This window comes from Botrytis sinoallii, assembly GCF_014898435.1.
Source record: "Botrytis sinoallii strain Bc 23 chromosome Unknown BSIN_013, whole genome shotgun sequence".
Taxonomy (NCBI): Eukaryota; Fungi; Ascomycota; class Leotiomycetes; order Helotiales; family Sclerotiniaceae; genus Botrytis; species Botrytis sinoallii.
In genome coordinates this window covers 350,028-375,881 of record NW_024066040.1, presented here as the reverse complement: position 1 = coordinate 375,881, position 25,854 = coordinate 350,028, and the positions used below count along the sequence as shown (strand labels likewise).

At 40.8% G+C, this 25,854-nt stretch overlaps 2 protein-coding genes across 2 annotated transcripts; both read right to left on the bottom strand.

The window, feature by feature from the left end:
* Window positions 1-4,509: 4,509 nt before the first annotated feature.
* Window positions 4,510-9,131, bottom strand: EAF02_007577 (uncharacterized protein). The gene is made up of 3 exons (XM_038903625.1): window positions 8,087-9,131; window positions 5,629-7,838; window positions 4,510-5,563 (listed from the first exon to the last, which is right to left on the bottom strand). The coding sequence occupies exons 2-3, from the start codon at window positions 7,642-7,644 to the stop codon at window positions 5,252-5,254; spliced, it is 2,328 nt and encodes a 775-aa protein (XP_038756439.1). The 5' UTR covers window positions 7,645-7,838; window positions 8,087-9,131; the 3' UTR covers window positions 4,510-5,251.
* An 8,499-nt stretch (window positions 9,132-17,630) lies between these two features.
* Window positions 17,631-17,948, bottom strand: EAF02_007576 (uncharacterized protein; the record flags this gene model as incomplete). The annotated part of the gene is made up of 1 exon (XM_038903624.1): window positions 17,631-17,948. The coding sequence occupies one exon, from the start codon at window positions 17,946-17,948 to the stop codon at window positions 17,631-17,633; it is 318 nt and encodes a 105-aa protein (XP_038756438.1).
* Between the last annotated feature and the right edge of the window lie 7,906 nt (window positions 17,949-25,854).

Below are 25,854 nucleotides of genomic sequence, written 5' to 3'. Positions count from 1 at the left end.
AGAAAAAGCAGAGGGAAAAAAGGTACATGAAAAACTCCACTTTCTCCACCCCCATGGCATCTTGAGCGAGAATTCACATTTGCATCGAAAATTCGCAACAGAAATTTTGCTGGACAACTAATGAGCTGCATGGATTTTCTTGTTTTTCTCCTTCTTGACATGTTTTCATATCCTTTTTTAGATACTTGTTTAAATCTTTTAACTTTCGAAGGAGTAGATTAATGGGGTTTGACATCATATCACTCCATCACTCCATCACTTCACTTCACCTCATCTCATCTCAAACCTCATTCAAACCTCCAACTCAAACCCTAACCCAAGCTAAGCTAACCCCCTCCCTTCTAAATTTCTCTCCGTAAAATCCCTATCAAATGAATCTCCTTCCTTCTAGCCTCATCACAATAGCATACACCCCTGCATTCCATACACATGCTTCATCCCAAAGGATATATACCTCTCGCCTCGCCAGGCGAATTGCGAATCTGTTCTCCGTTTATCTGCTTCATCGTGTTGTGCATGAATACCGGAATGAACGTGAAAATTTGAATCGAATCTCACACCGCTTTTCACAACCTGGTATGCAATTTTATGAATTTCCATGAATGATTGCGCAGGTAGGTGAGTATGGTCATATTTATACCTTCCATGCATGGAGTAATTGCTAGAATAAATGAAAATGTTAATGAAATGGATAGATGGAGAGGGAGATAAGATAAAGATAAGATAGATGAGATTGTAATGATGGTTTTTCTTCCTTGTTATAAAGTACAATCAATCAATATTCGAGTAGTAAAAGGAGAAGGAATTAGAGCTCTCTTGTTTATATCATAGATAACACCACGATTATTACTTGGGTAGTAATATAACATAAGTAATATTACGAAGATAGTATATAGTATATAGTAGAACAGAAAGACTATAATATAGTCTACAATTCTCTCTGCTAAGGAATAGAGAAAGAGAATCGATACTATAGTAAGTTTTTATCTCTCCCGTACTTCTTTCTCTCTTCTATTATCCTTATATATAGTACACTACGTATTGATCATACGATCGTCTGTTCATCCGGTTCATATCATACCAACCACTCCTCCCATCATTCCAACTCCCCTTCCAACTCCCCTTCCAACTCTTCATCTTCTCTCCTTCCTAGTTTCCTTCGCTCAAACATCTCATTTCAAATAAACAATCTTTTTATATCTCAAACTATTTTTACACTAAGCTATACATATATCAATTTATCTATCTACTTTGGCTCTCTTTCCCTTCTTCCCTTTCTCCCCTTTATCAACTTATCAACTTATTAATCCTATCGCCATTTATCTGTCTACCTAACCGTCTATCTACTACCATTCATCTCCTCCTTTTCCTTCCCTCTCGCTTCACCGTTTATTACATCCATAACCTCTTGATTCTGATAGATCAATATCCATCACCTGATATCTATCACCCAAGACCTATCACTTCAAACCCATCACTTCACACCCAATTCAAACTCATATCCTACTCCAACTAATCCAAAAATCTCATTCCCTCTTATCCCTATTTCCAAATATTCACCTCAAATTCAAAGATCTCATATCTATCATCCAACATCCACCATCCAATACTAAAAAAAAATATCCTTCTTCCTCTTCCTCTTCCTCTTCCTCTTCCTCTTCCGCTTCCTCTTCCTCTTCCTCTTCCTCTTTCCTCTTCCTCTTCCTCTTCCTCTTCCTCTCCTCTTCCTCCTCTCCTCTCCTCTTCCTCTCCCTATCTCTACTCTCCCCCCTCCCTTCCTTCCCTCAATACTCAAACTACTCATCCAAACATTCAATCATCAACCCCTCTACCCCTCTCCTTCTAATTCCCAACTCCTAAATATCCATACCCCAAAATAAAACCGAAACAAAGAAACCAAGAAACAAAAAAACAAGAATAAAGAAAACAAACAAAATCTCTATATTTAACAACCTAATCAACTTACAATCAACCAATTAACCCATCTACCTAAATACTTCACATCCTGCTTAATATAAACACCAAAAACTCACTCACTCCCCCTCTCCCAAATTCCCAAAGAAAACTCCAATCAGCCAACCATCCAACCAAACTCTCCCCTTTCTCTCCTCTCCGCCCCCCTTCCCCCCCTCATCTCTTCAAATCCTCCCTCCCCTACAATATACTTATTTCCCAAATCCATCAATATCATTATCCACACCCTCAAATCACCACACTTCACTACTCATCTCAACCTCAAATCCCTCACATAATCTCTAATCCCGAGTTCCCTATCCCCTATACAAACTCAACTAACAATTTTAACATTATAATCTTACTATACTATCAAAACATCGAGATAATCACACACACAAAAAAAAACACAAACTATATAACAAAACTTTATACTTACTCTATAACATTCCATCACCATCACCATCACCATCACCATCCCCCAATATCCAAACTCTTTATCTTCCCCATTCCCCTTCCCCTTCCCCTCCCTATCCCCTAAACCCATAATCCCTTACCTCTATTCTCCTCTTCCTCTCGCTCTCTCCTCCCCCTCCTCCCATTCCCTATTCCTTTCAATTTATCAAGCCCTAATAATTCCCTTCTCATTCCTATCCATCTATTCCGATTCCCTATATCTCTATCTATCCACACAACCTACAAACTATAACTCACAAACCATATAGTCTTCAACCCCTATATTCAATTACTCTTTAATTTTCTTTCTTTTCTTCTTTCTTATCTCAATCCCCATCTCAATCCCCAAAACCCAAAACCCAAAACCTAATCTCCCATAGCTCTCTCTACCCCCCTCTTATCATATTTCAAAAAATATATCCAATCCCCTCCAATCCCATCTAATCCAATTCAATCTTTCTATATATCCATCAACCTCTCTATTTCCTCACCTATTTCCTTCACCTATTTCCTCACCTATTCCTCACCTATTTCCTCACCTATTTCCTCAGCTACCTATCTATCTATTCACCTACCGATCTACCTACCTACCCATCCACCCCCCTCTCCATCTCCACAAACCTAAACATCCATCCATTCATCCATCCAGCCATTTATCTATCATCCAAAATCCCCATCAATAAATCTTCACATCCCTTATACCCTCTTCAAAAATTTCCCCATTATCTACCTACCTCCCTACTTATCCATTTCCCATCCTCCTCTCCTCTCCTTCATTTTCCCCTATCCATCTAACTAATCACCCTCACTCTTATAATAACTATTTACCTATCTAATAACTATCTATCTAATAACTACCTATCCAACCAATCCACTCACTCACCACCCATCTCCCCCTATCTAACTACTCACTTACTCCTTCGATAAATCACCATCCCAATTAACAAAGCACCCCCCTTCTCTTAAATCAACCCCCCTTTTCATATACCATTACTCACTGTTCCAAATTTCTACCCTCTTCGAATTCCTACTCTCTTTCTTGTCCCCTGTCATATCAATCATATCATCATATTCTCTCCCTCTCCCCTCTCCCCATAAATACCCTACCCATATCATCATACCACATACTCTACTCTCCCCCCCCCCCCCCCCCTTTCTCCCTTCTCTCTCTCTTCCCCCCACACTACCCTTGAGACCCTTTATATCCCTCCACAAAACATCCCTTCCCCTTCCACTCCCACATCCTATCAAACCCTCCAAACCCTCCAAACCTTCAAACCTTCAAACCCCTCCCCCTCAAACCCTCCATCTCTTCCCCTTCCACTCCCCTTCAAACCTTCCAAACCCTCCTCATTTTCTCCCCCCCAAACCCTCCACAAAAACCCCTCCACACCCCTCTCCACCCCCCCTCTCCACCCTCCACAAAAAACCCCCCTACTACCCCTACTACCCCTACTACCCCTCAAAAAGTGACCTCATACGAAAATCTTTCTCCTTCCCAATCCACCAAATCCAAGTATTTTCCAATTTCCCATTCCTATTCCACAAACACCCGTTCTTTCGGTCCATTCATTCGGCACTTATCTTCTCATCTCATCTCATCTCATCACACATCTGACATCTGACATCATACCTCATATCGCATCACATCACATCACATAACATCACCATGTCACAGTATCTCTCACATACATATAAAAATCACCCACAAAGCAATCAAATCAAATCAGTTCATGAATTCATTTTTTTCTTCCTTTACAAATTATGATGGATTTAATCTCATTCATTTATCATCTCATTCTCATATGATCTTTCCTTTCGCCTCCCTTCAACCTTTTCACTTTGGTCAGAGCCTTTTGACTTCTTAATATCATTCCATTCTCTCTCCAATTCATGCACATATGCATTTATTCCCAATCCATTGCAATCCAGTCTTGATCATCCACCACCTTTCCATTCATGAAATTCGCTATGCGGTTTTGCCTCGCCAACGGTCTTCACAATTTCCTCACCAAACACATAAAGAAAGAAATGACCATCATTTTGTATGCACAAAGAGTATTCCCTCCCCAATTCCCCCAACCCTTTTCGTATATGCCAGGGTTCCCCTTTCCATTCACCCACCCAATAAAAAATAAACTTTTATGGTCCTTGATTCATCCTCTTGCTTTCTGCTACCACTTCAGTCCATGCGAGCGATATAATAACCAAAGGATCAATCATTTTCATCATTTCTCATTCGAGACGGTGAAAGTGATAATCTCTTTGATATCCCTCAATCAAACGATTGGAGAAAGAACAATTTACCGACCAAATTCCCAAAGCAAATAAACTCCAAAGTCTAAGATAACCGGGTCCGTCCGAAAGATTAGAACAGACCAAGACCAATGTGAACCAGTAGTAGGTAGCAGCGCATCGAAAATAAAGGACATGCAAGAAACGAAAAAAACGCAACCACCCAATGAAAAAGTAGGAACGCTAAAAAGTACAAAAGCAAAATGTTAAAGCAAGAGGATCATAAAAGTATGACCCACTTTCCCTTCATTCGCATGCTGCCCAAATATCTCCCTTTGCAAAAATGCTAAACAAATATGAATTGAGAAGGTCGTATTCGTAAGGAGAGAGAGATATATTAACAGTCGAGAGGGGAAAAGGTTTGTAATGAGACAAAAGAATCACAACTCAATTAAGAGGTGATTCATTTGATCCATCAATGATACAAGTATCTTGGGAAAGAATTAGATTTTCGTTTCATGATCAGAATTCTCATGATCGTCATCGTAAATAGGGGCATTTTATCGTTTTCATCGACTCAGTGATTTGAATCATCATAGAAAATTGTTCAACCTCGGATTGCTGTTGCTGCATGAGCGTCGTTGAAAGAAAAACCACCATGCATGTGGTAAGGATACATCGAAGACGTACCCGAAACAAAGCCTGTCATAGGAGCAGGCGATGTAGAACGAGTACCTTGAGGGCTTACTCCAGATGAATGAGGCGAAGGTCGACTATCAATGTGTGCCATGGTGATTGGTGAGTTGCTCGCAGTAGACTCGGCAGAACCAAAAAGGTAACCATCATCATTGTTTCCATCATATTGACCAGACCTCGCAGTACCATCCTTCAATTGTGGCGAGTTCTTCACTGACCCAAACTATAATACAATATTCAATTAGCTTCAATCCTTTAGTTGGCCCAGTGGTGTTCGTTGGTACGTACGAAGCAATACTTGTCGAGAAGTTCATTGTATGATTGTGATGCCAGTACAGGCTTCTCAGTACCAACGGGTCTTGGCGAATCTGTTCCACTGCTGTTTGTCTTTGCTGAAGGTAAAGGCTTGGATGGGGTGGTATTGTGAAAAGTCTTGGGAGCTTGCATTGAAAGTGGTGATACTTGTTCATCGTGATCAATAAACTTTCTCGGTTCACTTATTGGTGCAGGTCTCTTTGACTTCATCGTAATACCACTCTTGTCACCGAGGGAAGAGTTGGCAGCACTAATGGCAGCATTAAGTGAAGCACCGAAGTCGTATCTGTGACCAAAAGCTTGACCACCAGCTGCGTTCGTGTTCATTGGTGCACGTCGGCTGCGGTTATCAGATGCCAAGGTAACAGCAGATTTGACTCCCTTCAATCTTACTGTATTTGAATCTCCAAGGTAATCTGCGACAGGCAGTTTGAAGTTGGTACTCAAATATTTCGAATCAAAGTCATTAGAGAAGTCGTCAAAGGTTGGCGTCTTCTTTGAAGAAGCTGGCGGCGACTTCTTGTTACTTCTCGGTAATGAGTTGGCCGATCTTGATGCTGCTGCTGGTGAGCCTCTCTTTCCATTTTGTGGCTTTGCCTTCTTTCGGAAATCAATCTGGAAGTTGGTAGAGTTGTTGTTGTCCCAGTACTCCACACCGTTGACACAATACTTTACACAAAAGAACATGGTCTTTGCTTCAAGGTTTGCTTGGTCAGCAAGTTTGATGTTGAAGTTGAAACGATCACATCCGTCATTGTGTTTTGGTTGACGGATGTCATTGTTGTATTCAGCAACGACTTCCGATGTGGTCTTCCAGTAATCCAATGTAAATCTAGCAACAACCATTTTGTTGAAAGCCAAGTTGGTAACAGCGACAGTTCCGATCAAGTTCTTGTTGTCTGCCGATAAGAAGACTCTCTCAACTCTGATGGGCATAGCAGCTCTTTGTGGGGTCATTGGAGGAAAGTTAGAGATAACAATCTCCCATTCGAATGGTGGTCCTCTGTTGTTGGAGTCCTCCTCATGACCGAATGGGAATTCGGAATCACTTTCGTATGCCTCGACAGGAGAGGAGCCAGCACTGACCGCGAGAGGTCGATCGACTTGAAGGAAATGACGGACGTGTTCAAGATGTGAATCAAAGTGAACCGCCTTGGAGAAGGTAGGGGTACCAGGCATGGATGATGGACGTCTTCTGGCAGAAGATGGTCGAAGAGCTGGTCGAACGAGTTCTCCGGATTTCTTTCTGAGCATCTGAGGTTTCCTTCTAATCATTGCCTCTTCATCTTCACTCATTTCATCATCAGATCCTGTGGTGGGTGTTTCTGGTGCTGACTGATTGTTGGGGTTGTTTCTAAAGTCGAGGAAGACTGTTTCAGTGCTCGATCTTTGATGTTGAAGTTTCCTCGGAGGTTGAGTGGTCTCGACGTGTTCCGACGTTGGCTTATCTTTCAGATCCTTTGTATCCTTGATAGGTAGAAGTGATATGGCTTGGGTAAGCTTTTGAATCTCCGATGACGCTCTCTTGGGTGAGCTCTCTCGGTGCTGTTCGATAACTCTAATGGCAGCTTGCAACTCCTCGAGGTTCTCCAACTTCCTCCCTCTCAACCCATTATCCTCTTCATCAGAGTTCTGAGTGGAATCTGGTGGTGACATGACTACTCCGATAGGCATCTTGGTTTCGTCCGTTACAGGTGGGGGTGATTTTCGAAGACTGCTCGAGGCAATCAAGCTGCTATTTGTATCATGGCTGGGACCCTTCTCCCCATCTGCTGTACCAGGGGGGGTTGGCTCTAGTGTTGGTGCGAAAGCTGTCGACTTAACCGAAGGCGTACGTCTGTGTCTAGTCAGGTAGGAAGTGGATCTGGGCAACTCTGGTCTGGGAGATGGGGTTGGGTGGTTAAGTTGATATGAAGAGCGTCTCGAGACGGCAGGGGAGTGAGTGGTAGAGGTGGCAGGAGACCGTTGGGAAGGTGGAGTGTAAGGCATCCTACGACGTGTAAAGGTTTGTTGGATAACCTTGATTTCGTTCTGATCTTGCTCGGGCAAGATAATGGATAGGTTGGGTAAAAGACTATTCGACTGAGCGATGTGAAGGGGTGTTTGTCGAAGGTAGCAATCCTAGTTTCTGCTTATCATTAAGTATTGAAAAGTAATTCCAATGAATCCTTAACAATTGTGGACTGTTGGTTGGGGCAAAGTAATGGTCAGCTACATTCTCACTCTTGCATGAGCGAAGGGAAGGAAGAAAAAAAAGAGGATATTTAAGAAACGTGGTATGAATGTATGGATGAAGTGGAGAGAGTGCATGTGTCATGTAGGTAATTTTTTCGCAGACAGATTTGATGCAATCGAACTGGTACTACTGCGTGGTGATGTTGTTGATATAGGATATGGGAGGGGGGGGGGGATTTTTTTTATGTGAACTTACATATTTAGAAAATGGGATATTTTCTTCAATACCCCAGAATGCCCCAAAAAAGAATACCTCCGGGATTGCAAGAAAGAGTCGGATCAGAAAGAACAAATGCGTATTCCAGCTATTTCGTTCTTGTCTAAATCTGATGGATGAAATCTTTTTTCGATTGATGGAAGCAACTACTCGAGAAGCTTTTCGTTCTCTCCCCCCAAAAATATCCGGAAGATGGGAAAGATTTTATTGATTGCGTAGAGAAATTATTGTCCGGTTTCGGTTCGTAATCCAAGTCAGTCTTGATGAGGAAAGCGGCGAAGCTTTGATTTGGAGGCGTTAAAAGTTTATTCACTGAGTGTCTCGAATGGGAATGTTGAGTGGCTGTAGGTAATGTTTAAATCTTCGTCCAAGGTCTCAGATGTGAAAAGTCTCAAATTCGATGGTGACTTTTTAACAATCCGTTTCTTTCTCGAGGTAAACGGTGGCGGTTGTAGTTGCGGTTGTGGTTGTGATTGTGATTGTGCTTGATGTTGTTGAATGCAGTTGGAAAGTGGTGTGCTTTTGTGGTATGGGGTGATGGATATTTGAGGAGGAACGGGAAGTAGGGTTATGCGGTGATTTGTACGGAGATGCTATGGTGTATGGGAATGATTGAATGGACGATCTTGCAAGAATTATTAATTGTATGCAGAAGAATACGAATGAATGAATGAATGAATCAATCAATCAATCAAATTAAGCAAATAACAAATTGATTATGAGATGATTCATTCAAACTTCTTCGTCTTTTATTTTTCTTGCTTTCTTGCTGTTCCCGGGTTCCGATGGGATTCGTGTGGATATCTCTCTCGCTCTCTCTTGCACTCTCCTTCCAAGAAGAAAATCAAAATAAAAAACTGGAGGTGGATTTAATTGATGGATTTCTTGAGAGAATAAAGAAAGTAGAATCCTCGGAAATCAGTTGGTGGGTGATGTTGATGTTGATGTTGATAATGGTTGGAGGAAGGAAATCGATGGATGGATAGATGGATAGATGGATAGATGGATAGATGGATAGATAGATAGATGGTGGATGGATGGTAGTAAGTAGGTAGGATGATGGTCTATCTAGTCGAAAAGGCTGGCGTTGGCCTAGATTTGGAATTTAATGGGATGGGTGGAGGATAGATTGAGTTAGATAAGTAGGTGGTAGGGTGGTGGATGGTGGGTGATGAGTGGGTAGGAGGGTGTATGTATGTATGTATATGTGTGTGTGTGGAGAGAGAGAGGATAAAACGGGATGGGGTGGGAGTGATAACTGAATTGGATGAAAGACTAAGTTTAGTCAAGACAAGTCGACAAGCCGGCAAGAAGTAGACAAGTTACAAGCACGACCAGGTTTAAAAAGAAGGCAAGGAGAAAGAGGAAGCTAATCAATCGTCTTAACCAGCTTCAAGTTAAACCACTTGAGCACTTAACCACTTGAGCACTTAACCACTTGAGCACTTAACCACTTGAGCATTGAAGGAGGAGGAGAAGGAGGAGGAAGACGAGGAGGAATACTACGCAGGCGGGCGGGCAGGCAGGCAGGCAGGCAGGCAGGCAGGCTGGCTGTCTGGCTGTCTGGCTGGCTGGGCTGTAAAAATCACAAAAATAATAAGAAACTCAAAAAATGTTTGTTGAACCAGGATCCCAGCGAGCCGAAACCTTGAATCTGAAGTGGGTGGAGAGTTTCTTAGTTGGATGGATGTGATGTTGGCGGATAGGCGGGTCAAGGTTATGATGAATTTAATGCTTGGCTGGGTTAGATTGAGGTGAATTGGTTTTTATTTTTATTTTTATTTTATTTTATTTTGTTGTTATTTTAGTGTTATGTTAGTTTAGTATTATTTTTATGAATGCATACCTATCTAAATAAATATTGATCTCCAGATATACGATACCCCAGTCTGGAATTGGTATAGATAGAAAGAGACTCGAGAGACAAAAAGAGAGAGAGGAGGGGAAGGAAAGAGGGGGGTGGGATAAAATAGATGGATATGGTACCATTACTGGCTCGAGACTGGTACTGGTTACTGCTACTGGTTACTGCTACTGGTTACTGGCACTCACTGCTCACTACCACCAGATAGTCATTGATCATGATTTTGATTTATTAAGTTTAAACCTTGATTATAATATAATCAAATCAGGTAACATGGTGGGAATATTTTAATGCTTGACGCTTGACGCTTGATGCTGGATGCTGGATGCTGGATGCTGGCATCTTATCATTTTCCTAGATGGGGGGTTGAATTGGATATTGCCATTGGATCTGGAGTTGGAGAGCTTTGATTCTGTTGGTGTGGTGCACTGATATTTGATACTTTCTTGGTCGAGAAACTATTTGGAGGAACTATTTTGGCACGAGAGATGGACTTGGACAGATACACGTACACAGACAGATACACTTACACAATAATAAAAAGAGTAGAAAAGAATCCGGAGAATCTGGGAGCGACTAAAGAGTCGAGTCGGCACAGATTACCATGTAGGTATAGACACAGGGTCGATAGATATTGGAGATGTCGGAGATGCTTCTTCAATACCCAAATGAGCCAAAGCGAAATCCTGTCGTGTCCGCAAGACCATTTCAGTAATATCGAATGATAAAATCTTTCCTTATCCTCTCTCCCATCTCTTCATTCGTCCAATTTGACTTTATCTATCCGTAGCATTGATATCTTGGCCATCATGTTACACTCCACTTAATCAACAAAACAATGCCTCCTCCAAATCAAACCAGAGGACGAGTGCGGCAAGCGGATGGATTCAAGGGCACGATCACTCTCAACATCGACCTCAAACTCCTTGTGGAAACGAGGGCATTGAAGATTACCCTCCCTCGATCCATCTTGCACAAATTTGACGCCGACTCGCACTGTGAAGCAAGCAGGCATTTAATCGCCCTTGAATATGTGGAGCCCATCCTTGAACAAATACATTGGACAGAGGATGAATTTCGTTGAAGAGGATATGTAAGATGGATGTATGGACTGCGGATGTATAGACTGCGCATGTATGTATATGTGTATGTATGTATGCTACATCAATTAATGTACGATGTATGATTACCACCTCTTCCCGTCCATCGTCCACGAACCAAACCTACCCTGCCTGAACATATTGAGAAACTCAGTCAGACTCAACCAAGTCCACCCACCCATCTATCCATCTATCCATCCATCCAATCCTCAATCAAAACATCATCATCAACCATCATCAACCATCAAAACTCATCGCCACAATCCTCTCTCCCTTCCTTCCCTTCCCTTCCACCCCCCAAATCCCCACATCAGAAAGCAAACCTTATAGACAGCAGTATCTCTACCCAAACTACTGTATGAAAACCACTGTTCTGTCACTCACTCATTGGATCAATCCCCTCCCTTTCCATGCGCGAAAGAGGATATCTCGACTCCATTCGACGAGTTGGCAAAAAGAGGGGAAAGCCTGACGAAGTAGGTCAGTACGAAGTCGAAAGGGACGTATCCATTCTCCATCCCATACCCAATCCACCATGCACATTTCCGTGCGAACATTTCTCGTTCGCCATTTTCTTCACAAGCTGTCGTTTGGATGGGTCGTGAGTGAGTGGCGTGGGATATCTATCTTTCTGTTCATCCATCTACGATATCTATCTACCTATTCTTCCAATGGCGTATGAACCGGTTCATCTAACCTCTTCATCTATCTTGATGTCCATCCATTCATCTATCCATCACTTGAAGAACAACTCTCATTTCTGATAGATTCCACACTTCATCCATATCATCACATCCCATCATTACAAATCAAGTAGTAATCAACAATCAATCAATCAATCAATCAATCAATCAATCAATCAATCAATCAATCAATCAATCAATCAATCAATCAATCAATCAATCAATCAATCAATCAATCAATCAATCAATCAATCAATCAATCAATCAATCAATCAATCAATCAATCAATCAATCAATCAATCAATCAATCACATCCCCAACCCAATATCTCCGTTGTCTCTTCTCCATGGCCCCATCCATCCTCCCTCCATCCATCCATCACTCCCACCTCAAACCTCAAACCTCAAACCTCCACTAAACAGATCCAAAAAAACACACAATGAAACATACATACATACTCTCAAACCCTTTAATACCTACACACACCTCCCACCATATATATAAACTTTCTATCTTATCTCTACAAAAAACACACATGCATCGATACTGTACTTCCATTCCTACCCTGTGCGTACAAAAAAACTTCAATATGCAAAAATGAACTGTAAACCCGTTCATTCATTCCCTTTCCATAATTTTCTCGAGAAAAAAAAGAATGAATGAATGAATGAATGAATGAAATGAATGAATGATGAATGAATAAATAAATAAATAAATAAAATAAATAAATACATAACTAATAATAAATAAATAAATGAAACTATCTATCTGTCTGTCTATCTCCCTTCTCTCCTCTCTGCAATATAAATGGAATATATATCAAGTATGTAATCTTACATATCCATAAAATAAAATAAAATAAATATATAAAAAACTATTTTCGATTTCTCTTTTTATTTATCTTTCTTATCTTTTCTTTCTCTCTTCTGCTGTATTTGTTCTCTTACTTTAATACCCCATTCAATACCCCATCCATCCATCCATAATCCATAATCCATAATCCATAATCCATAATCCATAATCCATAATCCAAACTCAAGACCACCAAACAAACACACAATCCATTCTCTCTCCCTACCAAAACCCTCATCAATCAACCCCAACCTTCCCTGTCACAACCCCAGCTCATGCATAGCAAATCCTTGATTTTCGTGTCCCATTGTGGCTTGTTTTTGTTTTCTTGCTTGGCGTAGGTATATTGTAGAGGAGGGTGAGGGAGGGATGAGCAGGGAAGAGCTTGAGTTTTTGAGTCTTTGAGTCTTTGATGGTGATAGTGATAGTAATGGTTTTTTTTGAAGGGGGGAGGGGGAGTATTTGTGTAGGTAGCGAAATGTATCGAAATGTAATGTAATGCTGTGTTTTGGATGGTGGTAGTGGGAGTGGGAGTGGGAGTGGGAGTGGGAGTTAGGTAGCGGTTTGGTTTGTGGGATAGGTTTTGTTTCTATGATAGATAGATATAGGTAGGTAATGATTTGTTTCGGAGTGTAGCAAAAGAAACTTATACATCAGATTTTACGGGATTTTTGTATAGCAGTAGTAGTAGTAGTAAATTCATAATCGATTCGGTCTATATAGCTATACTAAGACCATGCGGTTTGTATAATATATATTAATTATATTCTTAATACTTAGGAATTCAATTTATATATAATTATATAATATTTTCTATATATATATATAGAATTAGAAAAATAAAGAATTATTAAAGACTTGCTAAAAGCTTATTATTATCATTATTCTATTTAAACTTTAATTCTAATTCAAATTCAATTTTTTTTGTTCTTATTTTCTATTTGAAATTTGAAATAATCTAAATAATTTAAACTACAATCTAAAACTAAATTAGATAAAAAACTAAAAAAAGACCTTATAAAAAATCTTATAAAAACTTAAATAATAATCTAAATGAAAATATAGAAAGATTATAAAAGAAAATTATTATTACTTTTATAATTTCTATTAATTATTAAGATAAGAATAATAGAATAATAGAAATAATCGAAAATATTAAACGCTCCGAAATTTATATAGCGAAAGAAATATAATGTAATATAATACTATGTTTTAGATAGTAGTAGTAATAGTAGTAGTAATAGTTAAATGAATGATTTAGTTTATGGGATATATTTTGTTTTTATAATAGATAGATATATAGATAATGATTTAAATAGGAGAAGAATATATAAGGAAGATAAACAGATAGATAGATAGGTGAATAGGTGAGTATTAGAGTTTCGAATAGTTGCTATGTTTATGTGATGATATATATCATTATATCTTTATATATATCTTCTAATAAAATCAGAGTGTAGATTACAAGTAGCCCAGGTATCTCTCTTCATTCAATCTACATATCCTACCATCTGACTACACATCATATATACTCCATCATATATACTCCAGCATATATGACTCCAGTCATATATACGCCATCATACATACTCCATACTCCATATCAAACCCTATCCAAATAATCCCCATCCCCATCCCCATCCTCTCTCCACCTCTCCAACTCTCCAACTCTTCATCTGCCTATCCACCTCCTCAGCAGAAGACCTTCCTCCTTCACTCAAATTCACCCACTGAACTCAACTTCACTACTCTATTCACTCACTCACTCACATCATAATCATCATCTATTTCCCATCCCATCCATCTCATCCATCCATCCATCCCATCCAAGCTTTCCACCTACCCATACACCATATTTACACAGTAAGTACCTAGGTAACGAAAAATAGTGGATCCTCAATCAATCGCTTGCTCAATCGCTCAATCACTCATCAAATTTCAGACATCAAATACCTACCTAGGTATCCAACACAAAAGCGAGCGCTTGATTTGAGCTCTAGGTTTTGACGACAGATGGATGGATAGATGGATAGATGGGTGGATCATTACTTACTTACTTAATCACATTTACACACCCACCAGACCTTCACCTCCACATTTACATCTCAACCTCAAATTTCGAGAATGATTATGATTATGATTATGATTACTAGTATATCACGGGACCCGAGGACCCGAGTCCCGGCGTAGTAAGGTTACTCGAGTATCTATCTCCTATCTCTATTGAGAATTGAGAATTGAGAATGAGTTTTTTCTTCTTTTTTGGAGAGTAGCTCGAGAGTAGGTAGGTAGGTAGGTAGGTATTCATTACTTTCTTACGCATCTTACGCAAAAGTCTAAACTTAATTCCTATCCCATATCATATCCTATCCCAACTCGGAAACTTCGGAGTCTCAACTTCAATGGGTTGGGATCAGATAGTGGGGATGGGTAGGTAGGCGGCTAGTGTTAGTTGTTAATGAAAAACATACTTCGCAGTGAGTGAATGAGAGTGAGAATGAGAATGAGAATGAGAGATAGGGAAATCCTTGAACGCGGAGGTGCGGGTGAGGCGCGGATGAGATGGATGGGAAATAGAGAATTTTTTTATACATATATTTGTATACATGTATACATGTATATATGTAGGTAGGTAGGTAAATAATCTGTATACAACCCCCCCCCCCCCCCCCCCCTTCATCTCAAAATTCAACATACGCATATGTAACCAAGCAATAGATATGTAGTAGTATATCTAACATGTAGTAATCACATACATACATCCACCCTTCCCCTCCCCTTCCCCTCCCTCCCCAAATTACAAATTGCATACTCCTAGGGCCCCGATATACAAGCGACTCGACTACGCATCAAGAAGTTTCGCGAATCTCTCTCTCTCTCTCTCTCTCTCTCTCTCTGCTTGGGGAGCCGCATTACGTTTTACGGAAGCAAAGCGAACCTGAAGCCGAACCCCAAGCCGAAACGGAAAGGTAAAGAAATGTATATCCTCTCAGCTATGGAGTAAACCCGAGTTGACGGAAGTTAATGAGAGTTAACGAGAGTGGATAGCTGTGTTGGTAGAGGGGAGTAGAGGGAGGAGGTTATTGTAGATACTTGGATTTGGATACTTAGATAGATAGTTGAATAGATAGTTGAATAGATAGTTGAATAGATAGTTGAATAGATAGTTGAATAGATAGTTGAATAGATAGTTGAATAGATAGTTGAATAGATAGTTGACTAGCTAACTCTTGATCTCCTACCACAGTCCGATCCCGAGCAAGAAAAATAAAGATAGTAATCATTATAATAACAATAATAATTGTTATGGATGTATTTACATGCTGACTACGCATACCACCTCCCCCCCGCCCCCCCCCCCCCCAAAAAACAAACCCCAAAAATCCACCAACCGCACCCGGAACCCGGAATAGATTTATCCAGCCCGCGCAGTTTCATATCGGTAGTACATACATACTATACTAGCACGACATTCATCACACCATACCATACATACCATAGCATATCATCGTATCGGCATTGGCACGGATAGGAGATGCCGTGATGTGATGTGATGGGTGGGTGGTAGCTTGGAATTTGGGAGGTAGTACGAGGAGGTATGCATGGTTTGCGGTGGTGTGGTATGGTATGTTTAGTATCTATCATGTATAGTGTGGAAAAAACGCCGCCAAGAGGGATTGAATAATTGGTATGGTATGGTAGGTAAGCGGGCGGGTAGATGAAATTTTCATTTTAGATTGGGATTGGGATTGGGATTTAGATAGGTATGGAAACGGGGATTGTATGGAAATGGAAATATTGAATAAAGTATGGGATTTCTAAGCAAGAAAGGAAGGAGAAAAACCGTGATAGATGTAGATAGGTATGGATATACGAGATAATACTAGTAGGTTTTCTCCCGTTTTTGCGACGTTTCAACCTACCTGATTTTGAACCTTCATCTCCGAGATGTGATGGGAGGGGTTCTTATCTTGAGTTTTGAAATGCTATGCTATATGTGATGTGTGATATAGGTAGTTCCTATTCATTCGTGATATTGAATCTCTATTCGATGGTCATTTATCTATCGATCCTGTAGTGATGCGAGGAAGACCTGCAGTATGTATGTATGTATATAAGTAGTCATAGAAGATGCTGTACGTAGTATGTACGATTTGATTATGTAGGGATATTCAACTACCTGTAAGATTCTATCGTATTATAATTATCTTCAATGCGATTTTTATTTTTCTTTGGAAATACTGTAAAATGAAACTTTTGATACTATGTGAGCCCAGCCCGTCTGGCTCCGTGGTTACACGATAGATGGATCAATTGATCAATTGATCGATTGGTAAGGAGGGAAGCTAGCTCACCATGACTCCATGAGCATGGATTTCATAAAGTTCAATAGCTACCCTAGCTACACATCTAATTACGACTCTGTAATCACCTCACCTCACCTCATCCCTAGACCTACCTACCTACCCTGTATGTACTCTGGAACATCCATAACCAGATCCATATCCATCTCTCCCCCCAGCCCAGCCTAGCCCAGCCTATAAATTCCCCAATTCTACGATTCAAGCATGCAAATGATATCCATCCCTGTACGGAGTATATCTCGATTCTCAAGCGGTGCAGTACATACTCTGGATTTCGCAATCTTCGTCTCCAATTTTTGATTATGTGTGTATGTATTGTAATGTCTCACTCAGCACAGCCCTTTTTTTTTTTTCGTGGTGAGAACAAGCAGTCTCCATCTTTAGGCTCGCACTGGGAAGTATGAGAGTAAGACATTTGGAGACGCTGAGACGATATCGAGAGATAACCTCGTGAAGTTAAGAAATTGCTGGGATGCTTAGTTCGTGGCATAGGTATTAGAATGGTAACGCGTGCACGAGTCACCATGACCTCATTTTTTGGGGGGAGGGCTGGTTACTGTCTTATATGTACTACATCGTGAGTGTAGTCTTATAATTTGCAATGGCTGTTGTCAATTGTAATGCTGGATGTCTAGGGAAGTAGCGCAACGTGGGCTTCCTTCAAAGTTCGTCCATGCGCGGATTTCCGGACGGGCTGGCGGCTGGCACTGGCTGGGAGCGGAAAAGCGTGGTGTAGCAAAAAGAAAGTTTACGCGAGGGCGAGTCTCGAGTTGAATGTTCCAAGGCACGTTTGGTTGTTGGTGTGCGTGCTGGTGCTGGTTTGATAGCGATGCATCGGGATGATGGGTATGTGAGCACTTTTGGGACGGGCAATGAGCATACGACGCTGTAATTTCGTTTCGATTGCTTATTTTTTTGAAGTTGAAATTTAGGGGTTGGAGTGGGTTGGAAGTTGGAAGAGGAGAGAGACAGATTCATCATTCGAGTTTCGACGGGAGAGGAGTTTTTCTCCGAAAAAGTCTAAGACGACGGGAGTGGAGTGGAGTGGAGTGGATGGAGAAGGAGATGGAGAAGGAGAATCGAGATGGAGATGAAGAAATTAATTATAGGAAAGATCATCGTGGGGTATCATCCAAAAGAAAATGCACGGTTCAGCAGAATTATTATCATCGTGATGAGAATTCTCAACGGTATTTATTGTTCTACCCCAAGTTCCCAACTCTCATACATACATACACATACATGCTCCGTACATACACATGAAACCTTGGTTACTTGGTATAGGTTTTATGATCTGTGTACTCTGCGTTGCGTTGCGAATTTGCCTTTATGGCGGTGAGGTTAAAGAAGTGTTGGAAGCACCTTGATACGATGTTAAACCGCTTTCTATTCTGATGTCTCAACCAACTAGCATTGCTCAACTATCTCGTGATATGTACTGCATCAATATGAATGAGCTCTCTGGAAGTATCCAGCCGTTCAATTACTGGGCATTGTTTATGGAAAAAATTCTTCGAATTCTTCTCTTCCATCTCGTAAATTTCCCTCTTTAAAATTATCAACATACCAATCCTATCATTCCCTCGATCGATTCGCTCTAGACCTCTCACAATTCCCATAATAGAAATGATTGGCTAATTCTAGAATCCCATCCATATCTCTAGTCCTATCCAAATTCTCGCCTATTTCAGCATACGAGAACGTGCGATTTCCTTGATTTTTCTTTTTTTTTCTTTTCTTGGTGCATGGATTGGGTTTGATTGGACATGGATGAGCGAGACTAGTTGGGATTTATGCAGTCAATGTTGGCCAGTGAGATCCTGACTTAGTCTAGGTGGAGATATCGTGCATTCGTATGATCGTATCCTCGTAATAGATAAAAAATTATATCTCTAATCAAGTGTTACTTGCTACATGTGGAAGGGAGGGAAAGATGGAGTGGATTGGAGAACATAAAGGGATCTGATAAAGATGATGAAGCTTTTTGACAGCATCAAAAAGAGGGTTTGAGATAATTGAACGATCTATAAATCAAGTCTAAATCGTCTCTCCTCAATCATCCTTCAAAAATTGATGAGGTGTCTAAAAGGTCTTAACCCCTGAAGCTTTGTTCAACGCCACAGGTACTCAGACGAAACGAGTATTGTGGGTGAGGCTTGTTCCAGGTGGTCAGGTCATGACCGCCGGGTTCCGAGCTTCTCTTTTTATATCTGGTAGGTGGGGGTTTGGAATTGAAGGAATTAAGAAAAATGATGTCATTATCATCTTGTATCGAATCATTCAATCAAATCGATGAATGTCTACCATGTGTACCGATGTATCAGCTCATCGCAAAGTCCAAATATCAAAATTCGATGAGAACATCAAAGACGGGAAACATCATGAACATGTGGGAAATTCTAAAATTCGGTAGATCAGATCTTCAGGAGTTATGGAAAGTTAATCCCATGTTTAATTTCTTTTCTTTTTCCATCGATTTTTGATGGGAAACGGATACCGATCTTAGAGATCGACGGTCAGGACAGGGAGAGAACACACTCAGTAGAGTAATGATTGATCTTGGGTTGGTGGTGATTTGTTCTAAGCTGTTGATTGATCTTCAAATAATTGTAATAGTAATTAGAAATACATAAATAAGAATTCAAACGGGAAACGTCCCTGCCAAGATCACAGCCGCGAGTTAGCAAAAACTAGGTAGAGGGACCAAGTATCCGGGACTACCGATCCATTTTTGCGTCGTGACTTAGAGTGCGGGATGGAAATCTTTGTCCTAATTTTTATAGGGATATTGACGTCGGTACCAGTGGTTCTTTTGGTCGAGATCGGATCGACATTACGATAGGTACGAAGAGAGTATAGGTATTGTTGATCTCCCTTACTCCAAAAAGATTTCCTTTTTGCTTCTTGCAGATTTGAAATCTTGAAACTTGTGTGTATGTTTGCTTACTTGCTTGTAGATGGCTACTAGTCACCGAGAATACATATCGGTTGATTATTCCTCGAGCCCCCGGGTTTTCCATTGTCCAGATGGATGAGGAAAGGAAGTACCTTTCTGCATCGTCAAGGCATCCACCTTGAATAGGGTTACAAACTGATATCAATAACCAGTGGTCAAAGTTGAAGATATCAATATGGAGAGCGGAGAATGGAGGACCCCGAATTTCGACTTTTTTTTGATCGTTCCTTGGCTACTCGGGGTACTTTAGCACGAAAGCAGACTGGATATCATTGCCACTGGCAAGATTTTCAGCATTGATTTCTATACTAGTTAGTAGCTGGTAGTATTGCAGATAACACTATTGTTGAACAGTTGTTGATTAGCTTTGCTCGGGCTTTGGCTTTTGTTCCTATTCCGAGAACCGTCAGAGGGTACAAGTGGGCCACAGGTAGGTTAACTTGGTTGGTTGAAGATTACATGGAGAACAGGAGGCGAAAATAAAGTAAGTGGCCTCAGCATTGATGAATATTGGAGTTAGTGTAGTATGCTTCTGGCGCGGTTCAGAAGCTATGGTCTTGTAATTGCCACACACTCTCTGACTAAGTAATTGGCTATACTGATTGTTGATATTTACTTTCATCTTATCAATATGTCAAACCAATCCAGAAACAGCTTTTTTCGTTATCAATCTGGTATCTGTCATACCGTTACTAGTGGCAAAGGGGGGTTACCATCGTACCGGTACCACTGAGAGGTTAATCCTCACTAAACTATCACGAAAGTTGAGATCAACATTCTAAAACTTCATGACCCCCACGGCAAAAGATCGTATCTTCAAACTCAATTGATATTTCCTCTTACACTGCCACGTCCCTCAGACATTTCCCGTTTCATTTCTGCATAAAGATACCTTTTCCTTCTCTAGACTCGAAAAAGATCCATACCCCGCATGTTGGCATCAATGTACCGTTCTTTGAGCTCAGACACTAATTCACGTACATTCTCGGTATCATTCAAGCGCTCAGTTTAGTATCTTAGCACTGAAAGTATATCTTTGTTGAATAGATTTTAAAATTTTGACCGTGATTTCTATAACGGGAAACAATTTTTGGGGCATTAAAGATCATAGGATTGATGGTAGGAGGAAGGAAGATGGAAGAAAAGGAAGTATCCAGGTTGCCAGTTAATTTTACCCCAGATTTTGCGGTTAGAACCCGCCCGGAGGAGATAGCCGCCATATGGATCTAAGGATCAATATTATAGCTTATTTGGTATTTGGGTCACGGAGATGGTCACGGGTTCGAGCATGCTGGATGGTTATGGGATTGTGGGTATGATGTATAGAGTTCTTGGTGAGGTTGATGAAGGAGTGACGAGTCTACGGTACGGATCTTGACCTCCGGGAGTGAGGAAAGAGGCCACGATGACCTCTGGTCCGAGAGGTCTGGATGGCATTGTTATGATAATATCATTGGTGTCTCGGTATTCATACTGTTCACAAGATGCATTTCTTAAGGCAAATTTTTACATTTTTACATTCAAAATCTATTGTACATAAACACGCCGCAATCGATCAAAATCCATCATCAAATCTTCAACACAGAATTCCCTAAGCGCCTCATACACTAACTTAGTACTTTCCCCATCATCTGAAACCCGAAACACTTATTATAGAACTGTGTTAGGTACGTATTTATATTTACTTGATAGTATTTGACAAAGGGAGAAGAAGAAAGTTAAGCGCCGTTATGAGACAACAACCTAATTCTTTAGATCTAGATTCGTCTAGAGATAAGCGATAAGTGGGATATCAAATGAAAGAAACTTGAGGATGAAATTGGAGGAACCGTGACGTGATTACGGCAGGTAATTTCATTTTGAGCTTCCGCGCGGTGGAGAAGAAGAGCTGCATGGGCTTGGTGAAGATTTGAGGTGCACTTGGGATGGGCCATAGACAACCCGGCAATGAGAAGGCCTTCGATGTCACGTTATCTAGGTACGGTTGACAGACTTTCAGAGAGCAGTCATGGATTCGGAAATCTCTGACATTGGCACTCGTCCAAAGCGATATTGTAAAAGAAAATCTCTTCGTCCTTTTAGACCTCCTCTCTATTGATCGATCCAAAAATTCGATAACCGTGCACGGTTTGAAATTACATGACAATGTACATCACATCACATCCATTCGACTGTTGTACATACCAACAGGTACCATCGTACTACTTACCATCATTCCTGATACTGCGGAACATAGAATCACTCCGAGGCCGGCCGCATACAGGTTGCGTCGGGGATTTTTCGTACAAAAACACCACTCTTCATGGGTGGTTGTGTTGCCGCCTACTGGTGGCCCGAGAACGTTACTCGTGGAAGGATGTCAAGCGCCTATTCTTGGCCTTGATCCACAATTGAATGAAATATGAGTGATGAAACATATATGGAAGCTCAGCCTCTTGGTACAGAATAGGATGAAATAAAATGAGGTTCGAAACTCTTCTTGTGTGTGGGTTTGCGCGCGGGAGACTAGGAGCGTGGGGCAAAATTGGAAATGTAGGCGATGATTTTGATGGATGGGTCAATACGGGAGCGATTGATGGAGTCTGTAGGCTGTGGTTGGGATCGATTTCAGAATGTCGTTGACTCTCTCATCTTACTTGCCGGTTCTGATTTCATCTCGTATAGGTTGATCGAGTTTCGGGGTGCTCTACCGGGTAAAGCTGACGTTTCTCCAGAGATGGAAGCGCATTTTAGATGATCCTAAGAAGAATAGCTAAATTCGGTGCACTCTATTGACATGATCGCAGTGCATACAGACATGTATAACCTAACTGCAAGTCATACCTATACATTATCCATATTTAACCAAAGTTTGGTTTGTGTCATACCAAGAAGAGTATATCTTCACATTTTCGAGAATCTTCCAGTGCATGCCAATCCAAACCATTGAATTGCATGCAAGTTTGCCTGCTCAATATCTTCTTCATGTTGTGTAACACACACTCTGCACTTCATCATCCCACTTACTAACCGTCTACAAACAAATTCAAACTCGCATGTACTAATGCCATATCACGCGCCGTGTAACAACAATAGCGTGACATATCTGCATACGCAGTGGCAAATACCCGATAGCTTTGCTATAGATATATGTACGATGTCGGAATTTTGATAGGCAAAACGAATGCGACGAAGAGGCGAACGGAAAACGAGCCAAGAAGAGCGAAAGCGCTCCCTCCCATTTCATACCTTGGTATCGGATTCTAAATTCGTCTTGACCGTTACATTACTCGTACGATGATATGATATATTGTTTTTTCGTTTTGAGCAGCTCGCATGAAATGGGCTATCTATCTGCATGCACATTGCAAAGAATTGCTTCTCAATAGTTCGCATCTTATGTATGCAAAAACGGCGCAGATGGGAAAGAGATGCATTTGGAAAGAGATTTTGATAGGTAAACAATCATTGAGAGAGTTCGGGATTATATCGGGGGTCTCTTGATAGAGACTGTTTTTAGACGATCTAGACTTCGCGAACCCCGAATTTGGAAATGAGAAGGCAGAGAAAAATGCTTGGTATGTTCCCGTCTCGTCCTGTGTGTTCGGTAAATTTAGGGGTTCATTATGTTTGATAGGTTATTGGTCCCTCGGTTTTCTCCATCTCTATCCCATCTCATTCCACTATAATTATATAATTTTCAAGTAACACATATCGCATGTCCAAGGAGAAAAATTTTCAATGTTTAGGATTCTAATACGAAGTATACCACATCCCACGCTTTTTTTACATGCACATCAATTATAACATGCCATTCCGAATATTGCCCGAGGAGTTTCCCCCATGGTAGTACGAAGGGGTTATGTAACACAATTGCCACGGGCTTTTCGTATCCATTTCGTTGGGTTAGAGGCGTAGAGGGCGTTTTCGCTTGCCCCTCTTGAGAAAAACGAAATGGTGTGATAATTAGGAGAATTAGGAGAATTTCTCAAAGGCGTTTGAGACGTCCTACTTGGTGGCGTTGGAAGACGTTATTTTCACATGTCACCCCCTCCTTGTTTCTGATGGTGTAAGACATGTGGATATAGATGAGATATGAGATATGACTGGTCATTTCACACAGCGTCGTACAATAACGGGATGGAGAATTGATTGGCTGAGATTTTATATCTTCAAGCCTCTGTTTCACTTCTGTGGTGAATAGTTGTGCCAAGATAATGCGGGGTAGCTTCCAAGTAAGGGATGTGCAGCTGTCAGATATAATGTCATGACTCGTGAGAGTGTAGTCGAGATAGTGTCTGATCTGGAAGTCCGTTTATTTACTAGTTGATATGATGTAATTTTACTTATCAAGCGGTTTGAACCCTCGAACTATCTTGCTGGCTGTAGAGGACAATAATTTACATTGAGGATGCGGGGTGACATACTCGGGTCATACAGAACTGACAAATCTTGCCAAAAAGACCAAGAGACAAAGATACATCATCATGGTACATGATACATGAGGGTATGTAAGTAGGGACCTGTTTACCTGGCATCCCAGTTCAAACTTTAAATATACATTGAAGAGATATGACGATCTCGGACAATATCCCCATTTCCATGCCGCATCTTGGTACCGGAAGTACCGGTACATAGTTTATCTTCAACTTCAGCTCTCTACCGATCCGAATGACACGGAGAAACCCTATTCCAGTAGGAATCTCACCGGAACATCGTAAGATGTCAGTCCTCGTCATGATGAGATGAAGGTCACGTTCTCGTGTACCCCGAGTACCGTGACTTTATAAAGTCACGGTACCAAAATCTCTGAAATTCTTATCATGGCGTTTCATTAGATCAAATACCTAGGAACTTGGCCATGCATCTAGAACAGGCTTATATCCAGTGATTTTAACAAACGTGCATATTTCCAAGTGACTAGTCATGTCGCATGTGATTGGATCTGCACATCTGCACGAATTATTGTGGGCTTTAATTGGCAATCATTGGCATGGGGTGATTGATGGACTGATATATTGATAATCATTATGGATATTGATTTTCCTCAAGATAACATCGGGCATGAAATACGAAGGGTTTGCCTTCCACTACTGCTGTCACTATCAATTCTAGAGAATAAAGAGCAAATCTCAAGAAACCATCCGATGATTCTCAGGGCCTTATTGGTATAGTATCAATTTCTTATCACTTTTCAAAGGCGTGGTACTGAGTTTGGACCCGAGTGTTCATATAATCTCTCTGATATAGCAACTAGGTTCGAGGACCCTTTAATTGTCAGCCCCGAAGGGCAATCTGTTGGGGCATCGAAGATACCTCTTTGTGTGACCTAATGAGGAAGTAGGGTCATATTAATGTTCACTTGTATACTAGTCTACATGACGCTAAAACAATATATCTTCATTTTTTTCTTATTCGAGAAGCACGGCTGATAAACTTTCTCTTGTCCCCTTTGATGAGAAGTGGGGAGAGGAGGGATGGTGGGGTCTTTTCTTACTTGATAACTTACCACCGCTGCAGTCTGGATAATAGGAATCGGATATGTGATAATCTGGGGAAACCATCTCCTCTCCACTCAGCGACTCGCTCTTCTTGACTCTAAAGTATTTTCTCATCATCATCATCATCATCCCTTCCCCCACCTCTTACCCCCAAGTGCTCACCATGAAAATATATCAGAAAAAGAAGCTGATCTTGTGATCACGCCTTTTGTGTAACCCCGTTGCTGTATGACACGTACAACCACATCTTAGCCCTTTAACCAGGCTTTAATGTTCCGATATCATGTTGTCCCCTTTAATATCCTCAAAAATCGATATCAAATTCATCACTATTCAATTTCAATAGGTGTAAACGCTCTAGTCCTGCAAACAAACTTCAAAACGGAAGGTTAAACGCTCTGCATGTGGTGAAACTCTCTTATCGCGACGAATATAACCAAGCAACAAG

Coding starts and splice junctions, on each gene's coding strand:
- EAF02_007577 (XM_038903625.1), bottom strand. CDS start 7,644: ATGCCTTACACTCCACCTTCCCAACGGTCTCCTGCCACCTCTACCACT. Junction 5,564..5,628: donor TTCTCGACAAGTATTGCTTC/GTACGTACCAAC, acceptor ATTGTATTATAG/TTTGGGTCAGTGAAGAACTC.